The following is a 12,200-nucleotide window of genomic DNA, read 5'->3' as shown; positions in this document are numbered from 1 at the left end:
ATCTATTAAATCAAATGCAAGTTATGTCCACATCACTATCAGTTACATCGTAATAGGTATGATAAAATAAAAAATCTTTGGCTTTTTGTCTTGTTCTTCCCATGATATAGTGGAACAAAGTTCTTATATATTACCATGATTCAATATAAAATATAGCTTTCAATTTCTGATGGTGATTCATTAAACTGAACTCAATACAACTTTGTTATTAACTGTCAAATAAAGTTAATATTAACATAGTTTTGGCCATTGTTCAATTCCAGATTTGGCCAAAACAGTAGTGGCAGGAGTCTAATTGCATAATTTGTCATTTCTCAGCTTGGAATTGATATGAAAGTTCTCAATTAGTCAGTGAAATAATGAACAGACAATGCACAAATTCATAAGATGAAGTCTTCAATGTTGATATTTGTCTATCTTTTAAAAAAAAAAAAGTTATTTCTGGTATGGAATTATTAGAGGCATCCTGATTATTTAATTGGATTTGTAAAATATTTTGTATTCTTAAACACAGATTGACTCGGTGTCAGTGGTGGCACCATTCATGTTTTAGTTATGAAATTATGTTGTAAAGAAAACAAAGTCTGATGTGAAGACTCCCACTAACCTTTCAACAGTAGCCATATTTTCCAGTTCATCAGAATTCAGCGTATAGGTAGGATTTTTAGTAAGTGGCTCCTTAATACACACTATTAACGTATTTCCTTCTTTAACTGCCAATTTCAGTTTATCCTGAGAAAAGCAAGAACCATTGCTTTAAAATAACATCTGAAACCTTAAATTATGAGCATTTGCAATAAAAGAAAGATGTTACACATCACATGAATGAACAAACATTCTTTGCAGATTTTGTAATGAGAATAATGGAATGTAAATTGTGTGATACTGAACAAAATAGCAAATTGTTACAAACCACTTTCATTGGAATTATTGATTTTTTTTAAATGTATGCACTGCTAGAGTATGAAAAATGTCCCCATATTTATTAACTTTCTATAAAGTTGCACAAAGATAACAGATTTGATTACTTTAGCACGTGAAACATGCTTTCTCCTGGAGTGAGCTGTGATGTGGGATAAATATCTACAAATATGGCATTTGATTATGGAAAGCAATAAATCTGCCAAACCTTCTAAGAAAATGTAATCAGTCTTGCATGCAATGTTTATCTCTGTGTCATGACCTCTGTTTAAATGAGAATGAAACATGAGGATTACATTTGTCTGAGTATATATTTAGCTCCAGATCTTCACTTTGTTGAATTATCCTGATATGGTCACAAACAACATTTAAACAGTCCCAGAGCCATACATTGCAGAACATTGTAGGAAGGAATTGCAGGTGCTGGTTTATACCGAAGATAGACACAAAATACTGGAGTAACTCAGAGGGACAGGCAGCATCTCTGGAGAGGAGGAATGGGTGACATTTCAGGTTGAGACCCTTCTTCAGACTGAAACATCACCCATTCCTTCAATCCAGGGATTCTGCCTGTTACCGAGTTATTCCAGTATTCTGTGTCTATCATTGCAGAACAGTGTTAGATGAGAACTTTGCTTGCTGATCATTGACAGATTCCTAATTGTGGTCACCATAACTGGCAAAAGAACCCTTTGTCTACACTGGGGATAAAAAGTCACTGGATCCTAATCTTCCAACAACATCTGCTTCATCAGTTGATTTTGGGAGGAACAGGAATGAAGGACATAGAAGTATTTTCCAAAGCAGGACATCCTGATGACATGTGTTGCCTTGACCTGAATTTAGAACAATGGTAAGCACTGAAAATCACCAGAGACTGGAAGAATTATATAACAGCTGGCTTTTGACAAGTCGCAGTGATCCTGCTTCTAATAACAGTTTTTATCCACGAGTAGTTGCTCTACTCAACAGCCAAAAATCTGTAGGCTCCCTTTGATCTGGTATTTTGTTGGTTCACATGCTTGATCAATGGTGTTTTATCATTACTGTCTTATTGTTATTAATGTTTAATGTTTTCTGAGTCATTCGTAACTGTCACTGTAAGTCATGTTGTTACGTGTGCGGAGCACCATGGCAAATTCCTTGTATGTGAATATATGGCCAATAATGTGGCCGTCCGAAGGGGGGTGCGTTGGGTGCGACCGCACCCTCCTTTTTTCCCCCCAGAGTAAGAAAAAAATCCCGAGGAAAAAAAAAAAAAAGCGCAATCAGTGTTTCCACTTTGTCGGAAAAGCGCCTGAAATTCTGGTTCCAGCCGCTGGATTATTTGGGAGAAAATAATGCGACCATCCGCTCCTGCGCAGTGGGCCCGGGCGGGATCAGACTGCCATTTGCACTCCACATATTGAGCTCAATGCCACTGGGCCCACGCCACCTAAATCGCCACCCGCCCGCTGGGCCCCTACTGGGCCCGCGCCACCTTCACCTTCGCCTCCCCCCCCCCCCCCCCCCCCCCCCCCCCCGCCAGAAAGAGAGGGGTTTGGGGAGGGGGTGAGAGAGAGATGGGGGAGGGAAGATGGCAAGGGGGATTATCTTTAGTGAGATTGCTAAATTAAAGTAGGTTTTAGAGCTATGATATTTTCTCCTCCATATGAATAATTTTAAATAATATCAAACAATTGGAACTGCTTTCTTTTCCTTGATAACAATACTGAAAAATATGAATTCCATAGTTTGTGACATAAATATACATTTTTATGGGATCGTTATATAAAGATGTAACATTTCCATTGCAAGATCGGGGGGGGATATGCGTCAAGCCGACAGCCTAATCGTAATTAAAATATAGCCTAATCGGTAAAGAGCAGAGAAGAGGAATCAGAGCTGCCAAGGAAGGGTACTCTGAGAAGTTGAGGAGCAAGTTCTCAGCTAGTGACTCTTCTTCAGTTTGGAAGGGCATGCAAGAAATCACCAGCTATAAGAGGAAAGCCCCCTGCTCTTTGGACAATCGTCAGCTGACGAACGACCTGAATGAGTTTTACTGCAGGTTTGAAAATCAGAAACGTAACCCTGGTACCCCTTCCCCAACAAACACAGCCAGACCCCAGTCTTCAAAGAATGGACCCTGCACCCTCTCCTTCCCATTCACTACTGCACACCTACTTAAGGCAAGAGTCCAATTTGAAAAGAGTGGACCCTTTCCCACCCCAACCAACACTTCACACCCAATTACTAGTTTTTTACCAGTTGCTGCAAAGATGTACTGACCCTGCCTGCTTCAAAGTCTCTACTATTGCCCCTTTACCCAAAAAGGTAAGGATTACTGGTCTTAATAACTACGGGCTTGTCACACTGACCTCTGTAGTCATGAAGACCGTTGAAAGGCTTGTGCTGGCCAAGCTGTAAAATATCACAATCCCTCTGCTGGACCCTCTGCATTTTGCATATTGGGCCAATAGATCTGTGGATGATGCAGTCAATCTGGGCCTGCACTTCATCCTCCAGCACCTAGACCACCAGGGGACCTATGCGAGGAATTTGTGTTTGTTGATTTTAGCTCTGCATTCAACACCATTGTGCCAGAGCTACTACGCTAATAACGTTCTGAGTTGACTGCTCCTGAACCCCTCTGTCAGTGGATCACCAGCTTTCTGACAGACAGGAAGCAGCATGTGGGACAGGAAAGCATATCTCGGACCCGCAAACGCTCAGCATAGGAGCACCGCAAGATGCGTACTCTCCCCTCTCCTCTACTCTCGCCACACCAATGACTGCACCTCCACAGACACCTCTGTCAAGCTTCCCAAGTTTTCGGTCGACACAACCCTGATTGGACTGATCCAGGATGGGGATCTCTGTACTCTTTTCAGTTTGACATCTTTCCTGTAACATGGTGCCCAGAACTGAACACAATATTCTAAATGCGGTCTCACCAACGTCTTATACAACTGCAACATGACCTCCCAACTTCTATACTCAGCCTGACCCACTGAGTTACTCCAGCACTCTGTGAAATGTCACAGAACAGGGCAAGATTAGCAAGTTTGTTGATGATACAGAAGTGAGTGGTTTTGCATATAGTGAAGATGGTTGTGAAATATTGTAGCAGGATCTGGATCAATTAGCCAGGTAGGCAGAGGAATGGTTGATGATTGCATGGTTCCTTGAATGTCGTGTCGCAGGTATATCAGGTGGTCAAAAAGTATTTTGGCACTTTGGCCTTCATCAGTCTTGAGTATCAGTCTTGCCCTGTTCTGTGACATTTCACAGAGTGCTGGAGTAACTCAGCGGGTCAGGCTGAGTATAGAGGTTGGGAGGTCATGTTGCAGTTGCATAAGAAGTTGGTGAGGCCGCATTCAGAGTATTGTATTCAGTTCTGGGCACCATGTTATAGGAAAGATGTCATCAAACTGGAAAGGGTACAGTGAAGATTTACGAGGATGTTGCCAGGACTAGAGGGCCAGAGCTATAGGGAGAGGTTGAGTAGGTTGGGACTATTTCATGGAGCACAGGAGGATGAGGGATGATCTAATAGAGGTGTATAAAATCATGATTTGAATAGATATGCTTGAGTCTTTTGCCCAGAGTAGGTGAATCGAGGAGCAGAGGACATACGTTTAAGGCGAAGGGCAAAAGATTTAATAGGAATCTGAGGGGTATGTTTTTCACACAAAGGGTGGTAGGTGTATGGAACAAGCTGCCAGAGGAGGTAGTTGAGGCAGGGACTATCGCAACATTTAAGAAACAGTTAGACAGGTACATGGATAGGACAGGTTCGGAGGGATATGGATCAAACGTGGGCAGGTGGGACTAGTGCAGATGGGACATGCTGGGCCGAAGGGCCTGTTTCCACACTGTATCACTCTATGACTCTATCTTTCCCTCTCAAGCCCATTCTCCTGTCTTCTCCCCATTACCTCTGACACCCATATCAGTCAAGAATCTATCAATCTCCTCCTGAAAAATGTCCATTGATTTGACCTCCACAACTGTCTGTGGCAATGAACTCCACAGTTCACCACCCTCTGACAAGAAATTCCTGCTCATCTCCTTCCTAAAAGAATGTATTTTAATTCTGAGGCTGTGGCCACTGGTCCTAGACTCTCCCACTAGTGGAAACATCCTCTCCAAATCCACTCCATCCAGGTTTTTACCATGCTGGGACAGACGGCAACAGCTTCACACCGTGTCCCAAAGCTTGTGTCCTGTCCTGCATCACCCAAGGCAGCAGAGACGTTATAGGAGAGGGCAAGCACCGTAACAAAGTAGCTCACGATGGTTTGGGTAACATTCAGGAATGTCTATGCATGGCACATCATGAATATTACTGAAGAACGGTCTTGACCCGAAATATAATCTATACCTTTTCTCCAAAGATGCTGCCTGACTCACTGAGTTACTCCAGCACTTGGTGACATAGAAACATAGAAAATAGGTGCAGGAGTAGGCCATTCGGCCCTTTGAGCCTGCACCGCCATTCGATATGATCATGGCTGATCATCCAACTCAGTATCCAGTACCTGCCTTCTCTCCATACCCCCTGATCACTTTAGCCACAAGGGCCACATCTAACTCCCTCTTAAATATAGCCAATGAACTGGCCTCAACTACCTTCTGTGGCAGAGAATTCCACAGATTCACCTGTCACCTATGCACAGATTCACATGTCACCTATCCATGTTCTCCAGAGATACTGCCTGACCCGCTGAGTTACTCCAGCACTCTGAAACGTCACCTATCCATGTTCTCCACAGATGCTGCCTGACCCGTTTACTCCTGCACTCTGTTATTCTATTCTCCGCAGATGCTGCCTGACTTTGCACTTTGTGTCTATTTTCCCTTCACCCATCTGCCCAAGCCCACTCTCCCCCCTCCTTTCCTATGTTCCTTTCCACCCATAAACCTCTCTCTGCCTTTACATTTCACTCCTCTTTCAAATCTGTTCTACTTATCTACTTTTCTTCTTAACTTTTTAGTCATAGAATGATGCAGTGTGGAAACAGGCCCTTCAGCCCAACTTGCCCACACCGACCAACATGTCCCATCTAAACTAGTCCCACTCGCACGCGTTTGGCCCATATCCATGTAAATCTGTCCTATCCATGTACGTGTCCAAATGTCTCTTAAACATTACAAAAGGTGGATGAGCTTAGAGCCTGGATTGATACCTGGAAGTATGATGTTGTGGCGATCAGTGAAACATGGTTGCAGGAGGGCTGTGATTGGAAACTAAATATTCCAGGATTTTGTTGCTTCAGGTGTGATAGAATTGGAGGGGCAAGAGGTGGAGGTGTTGCATTGCTTGTCAGGGAAGATATTACAGCAGTGCTTTGGCAGGATAGATTAGAGGGCTCGTCTAGGGAAGCTATTTAGGTGGAACTGAGAAATGGGAAAGGGGTAGCAACACTTATAGGGGTGTATTATAGACCACCAAATGGGGAGCGAGAATTGGAAGAGCAAATATGTAAGGAGATTACAGATATTAGTAGTAAACACAAGGTAGTGATTGTGGGAGATTTCAATTTTCCACACATAAACTGGGAAACACATTCTGTAAATGGGCTGGATGGTTTGGAGTTTGTAAAATGTGTGCAGGATAGTTTTTTGCAGCAATACATAGAGGTACCTACTAGAGAAGGGGCGGTGGTGGACCTCCTGTTAGGAAATGAGACGGGTCAGGTGGCAGAGGTATGTGTTGGGGAACAGTTCGGGTCCAGTGATCACAATACCATTAGTTTCAATATAATTATGGAGAGGGACAGAACTGGACCTAGGGTTGAGATTTTTGATTGGAGAAAGGCTAACTTTGAGGAGATGCGAAAGGATTTAAAAGGAGTGAATTGGGACATTTTGTTTTATGGGAAGGATGTAGAAGAGAAATGGGGGACATTTAAAGGGTAAAGAGTACAGAATCTTTATGTCCCTGTTTGGGTGAAAGGAAATAGTAAAAATTGGAAGAGCCATGGTTTTCAAGGGAAATTGGACACTTGGTTCGGAAAAAGAGAGACATCTACAATAATTATAGGCAGCATGGAGTAAATGAAGTGCTTGAGGAGTATAAAGAATGTAAAAAGAATCTTAAGAAAGAAATTAGAAAACCTAAAAGAAGATACGAGTTAGCTTTGGCAAGTAAGGTGAAAGTAAATCCAAAGGGTTTCTACAGCTATATTAATAGCAAAAGGATAACAAGGGATAAAATTGGTCCATTAGAGAGTCAGAGTGGGCAGCTATCTGCAGAGCCAAAAGAGATGGGGGAGATATTGAACAGTTTCTTTTCTTCGGTATTCACCAAGGAGAAGGATATTGAATTATGTGAGGTAAGGGAAACAAGTATAGTAGCTATGGAAACTATGAGATTCAAAGAAGAGGAAGTACTGACACTTTTGAAAAATATAAAAGTGAATAAGTCTCCGGGTCCGGACAGGATATTCCCTAGGACATTGAGGGAAGTTAGTGTAGAAATAGCAGGGGCTATGACAGAAATATTTCAAATGTCATTAGAAACAGGAATAGTGCCGGAGATTGGCGTACTGCGCATGTTGTTCCATTGTTTAAAAAGGGTTCTAAGAGTAAACCTAGCAATTATAGACCTGTTGGTTTGACGTCAGTGGTGGGCAAATTAATGGAAAGGATACTTGGAGATAATATATATAAGCATCTGGATAAACAGGGTCTGATTAGGAACAGTCAACATGGATTTGTGCCTGGAAGGTCATGTTTGACTAATGTTCTTGAATTTTTTGAAGAGGTTACTCGGGAAATTAATGAGGGTAAAGCAGTGGATGTTGTATATATGGACTTCAGTAAGGCCTTTGACAAGGTTCCTCGTGGAAGGTTGGTTAAGAAGGTTCAATTGTTGGGTATTAATGGTGGAGTAGCAAGATGGATTTAACAGTGGCTGAATGGGAGATGCCAGAGAGTAATGGTGGATGGCTGTTTGTCAGGTTGGAGGCAGGTGACTAGTGGGGTGCCTCCCCTGAGGGTCTGTGTTGGGTCCACTGTTGTTTGTCATGTACATCAATGATCTGGATGATGGTGTGGTAAATTGGATTATTAAGTATGCAGATGATACTAAGATAGGTGGTGTTGTGGATAATGAAGTAGATTTTCAAAGTCTACGGAGAGATTTAGGCCATTTGGAAGAGTGGGCTGAAAGATGGCAGATGGAGTTTAATGCTGATAAGTGTGAGGTGCTACACCTTGGCAGGACAAATCAAAATAGGACATACATGGTAAATAGTAGTGAATTGAGGCATGCAGTTGAACAGAGGAATCTAGGAATAACTGTGCGTAGTTCCCTGAAGGTGGAATCTCATGTAGGCAGGGTGGTAAAGAAAGCTTTTTGAGTGCTGGCCTTTATAAATCAGAGCATTGAGTATAGAAGTTGGGATGTAATGTTAAAATTGTTCATGGCATTGGTGAGGCCAAGTCTGGAGTATGGTGTACAATTTTGGTTGCCTAATTATAGGAAGGATGTCAACAAAATAGAGAGAGTACAGAGGAGATTTACTAGAATGTTGCCTGGGTTTCAGCAACTAAGTTACAGAGAAAGTTTGAACAAGTTAGGTCTTTATTCTTTGGAGCGCAGAAGGTTAAGGGGGGACTTGATAGAGGTCTTTAAAATGATGAGAGGGATAGACAGAGTTGACGTGGACAAGCTTTTCCCACTGAGAGTAGGGATGATTCAAACAAGGGGAAATGACTTGAGAATTAAGGAACAGAAGTTGAGGGGTAACATGAGGGGGAACTTCTTTACTCAGAGAGTGGTGGCTGTGTGGAATGAGCTTCCAGTGGGGGTGGTGGAGGCAGTTTCGATTTTATCATTTAAAAATAAATTGGATAGTTATATGGACGGGAAAGGAATGGAGGGTTATGGTCTGAGCGCAGGTGCACAGTATGGGACTAGGGGAGAATAAGTGTTCGGCACGGACTAGAAGGGCCGAGATGGCCTGTTTCCGTGCTGTAATTGTTATATGGTTATATGGTTATGTAGTCCCAGCCTTAACGACCTCCTCTGGCAGCTCGTTCCATACACCCAGCACCCTTTGTGTGAAAAAGGCACCTCTCAGATTCCTGTTAATTTCTGAAAAATTGGTCATAAATTTGGTGCAAAAATGCTCCAAAATAAGGCTCAGAATGCATCAGAGAGCATCTAAAACCACAGAGCTTCCAGGGCCCTTAAGCGAGCCCTGTACCCTGGCATCGAGTGACTACACACTTCGCGCTCGTGATGTGCTCAGCGCGCACATTATTTCACATTACATTTTTTGTAATCCAGTCATGCTACCCCCCTTTTTGGAAAGCTTCGTACGGACCTGAATAAACTTACTTACTTACTGGAATGGAGCTAATTCTTGGATGGAAAGCAACGCCTGAAGGATTGGATGCAATAACATTAAACCCAATCTATAGCGCCTGTGTACTTAGCTATGATACTAAATTGATTTTGATTGGGATATTAACAAGTTTTACGAGCTAAGATTCTTTGAGAAATGTTTTCCAATGACTTCTGGAAACCAGGTTTTTGTTTCATCTTTGGCTCATTCATTTTTGTAGGGGAAAAGAAAACACAATCATCAGAGGGCATATTTAATGAACAAGTGTTTAATTAATGAAAAATATAAATTGACAATCTGCCTTTATAAGGTTGTGTTGCATCCTGTATAAATGAATGACCATTAACTAAATCTTACTTAAAAAAAAAAAAAGTTTTGACCTGTTAATTGGGGCCAAACAGTATAGCTACTATGTGTTATTCTCTGGATTGTAATATTTCCTGGAATATTGAAGCATATCCATGAAATGACAAGTAGAACCACAAAGGACTTAAACATAGAAACATAGAAAATAGGTGCAGGAGTAGGCCATTCGGCCCTTCGAGCCTGCGCCGCCATTCAATATGATCATGGCTGATCATCCAACTCGGTATCCCGTACCTGCCTTCTCTCCATACCCCCTGATCCCCTTAGCCACAAGGGCCACATCTAACTCCCTCTTAAATATAGTCAATGAACTGGCCTCAACTACCTTCTGCGGCAGAGAACTCCAGAGATCCACCACTCTCTGTGTGAAAAAAGTTTTCCTCATCTCGGTCCTAAAAGATTTCCCCCTTATCCTTAAAATGTGACCCCTTGTTCTGGACTTCCCCAACATCGGGAATAATCTTCCTGCATCTAGCCTGTCCAACCCCTTAAGAATTTTGTAAGTTTCTATAAGATTCCCCCCTCAATCTTCTAAATTCTAGCGAGTACAAACCGAGTCTATCCAGTCTTTCTTCATATGAAAGTCGTGACATCCCAGGAATCAGTCTGGTGAACCTTCTCTGTACTCCCTCTATGGCAAGAATGTATTTCCTCAGATTAGGAGACCAAAACCACTCTGCTACATTGAGGACTTAAATCTAGTCATCTTATTTTTCAACATCAAAATCAAACATATAGTTTTATCAAGCACATTATTTAATGCCTTGTGTATTGATGACATATTGTTTAACAGAAGCCTTAATAAATAAAACTGAACCACAGAAATGTATGAGGCCAGGGGTTACTTGTCCTGAGTTCTACATTTCTTAGACTATCTGAAAACCAGTGTAAGGTGAGAATGCCAGAGTTTGGAACCATCAGAACTAAAATTATTATGGCTATCTGTAGTGGATGAATCACATTGGGGATTGCAACATCGAACTGAATTACCGATGTGCAGAAGTCTTAATGTGAGGCTATCCACTTTGATGCTTCAAACAAGAAGGCAGAGTATTTTAAAATGATGACACATTGAGACATGGTTTTATTCAAAGGGACCCCTGCAATTTATGTGGGTCAGATGGGTCAATAGAAGACACCATCTCTCTTGCACAACATCCTTCCTTGGATGACTTTGACAATAATACCTGGATGTTGATGCTGTTCATTGACCACAGCTCAGCTTTCAACACTATAACACTCAATGAGCGCATCCCTAAACTTCTGTGAGCTGTTCTTGGGGGTTCCATCTGTAATTGGTTTATGGATATTTTGATAAGAAGACCTCAGTTGGTCAAAATGGTGGTAACATTTCCTCCACTGTGATCCTCAACACTGGTGTTCCTCAGGGCCCTGTGTTCTACTCCCTGTACATTCATGACCAAACGGCCTAGCACTACGCCAACTCAATCTTTAAGTCACTGTTGCAGAGGTTGGATCGGCCTTCCTGAGGGTGAACCCACAGAAAGCAACTGGCCCAGACGGTGTTCTTGGCCATGTCCTTAGTAGCTGCGCGGACCAGCTAGCGGGAGTGATCACAATATCTTTAATCTCTCCCTACTCCGTTCTGAGGTACCCAACTTCTTCACGAAGACAACCATCATCCCATTGCCGAAGAAATGCAAGGCCTCATGCCTAAAACGACTACCGTCCAATGGCCTTGGCATCCACCATCATGAAATGTTTTGAGAGGCTAATTATGGAACGCATTAAATCCAGTCTACCCAGCGGCCTTGACCCACTGCAGTTTGTCTACCGCCACAACGGGTCCATATACGATGCCATCGCCCTCGCCATCGCCCTCGCCCTACACTCATCCCTGGGACACCAGGATAAGAGAGACACCTACTGTATGTCACACTCTTATTCATAGACCACAGCTCTGCCTTTAACACCATTATACCCTCCAAGCTTATCACCAAATGCACGGGATTTGGTGTCAGCACTCATCACTGCAACTGGATACACGACTTCCTGACCAACAGACCCCAATCAGTGAGGATAGGGGACAAATCATCATCTACTATAATCCTTAACACTGGTGCTCCACAAGGATGTGTTCTCAGCCCCCTTCTTTACTCCTTGTACACCCACCACTGTGCAGACAAGTAGAAATCTAATTCCATTTACAGATTCACAGATTGTGGGCCGGACATCAAATTATGATAAGACGGAGTGCAGGAAGGAGATTGAGAACCTCGCGTCCTGGTGTGGAAACAACAACCTCTTTCTCAATGTCAGCAAGACAAAGGAGATAGGAGATAGGAGATAGGAGATAGTGGTCGACTTCAGGAAGTGAAGCTGTACACATACCCTAGTTTGCATTGATGGTGCTAAAGTAGAGATGGCTGAAATCTTCAAATTCCTAACAGTCAATATCACCAACAACTTCTTGTTCAAGAAGGAACTGCAGATGCTGGAAGATCGAAGGTACACAAAATTGCTGGAGAAACTCAGCGGGTGCAGCAGCATCTATGGAGCGAAGGAAATAGGCAACGTTTCGGGCCGAAACCCTTCTTCAGTCAGACCACACGTGGA

At 42.6% G+C, this 12,200-nt stretch overlaps 1 protein-coding gene across 3 annotated transcripts in view; it reads right to left on the bottom strand.

Moving 5' to 3' along the window:
* The window catches only part of mcf2l2 (MCF.2 cell line derived transforming sequence-like 2), a 369,326-nt gene that overhangs the window by 174,715 nt on the left and 182,411 nt on the right, over positions 1-12,200 (bottom strand). For all 3 annotated transcript variants that reach the window (XM_055645379.1, XM_055645377.1, XM_055645378.1), the window contains exon 8: positions 608-732. In XM_055645379.1, the coding sequence (XP_055501354.1) occupies positions 608-732 (125 nt within the window). The remainder of the gene's footprint in view (positions 1-607; positions 733-12,200) is intronic.

Source organism: Leucoraja erinacea, chromosome 14 (genome assembly GCF_028641065.1).
Source record: "Leucoraja erinacea ecotype New England chromosome 14, Leri_hhj_1, whole genome shotgun sequence".
In the NCBI taxonomy this organism is placed as follows: domain Eukaryota; kingdom Metazoa; phylum Chordata; class Chondrichthyes; order Rajiformes; family Rajidae; genus Leucoraja; species Leucoraja erinaceus.
The sequence above is the reverse complement of the archived record's forward strand: the minus strand, read 5'-3'. Positions and strand labels throughout refer to the sequence as shown.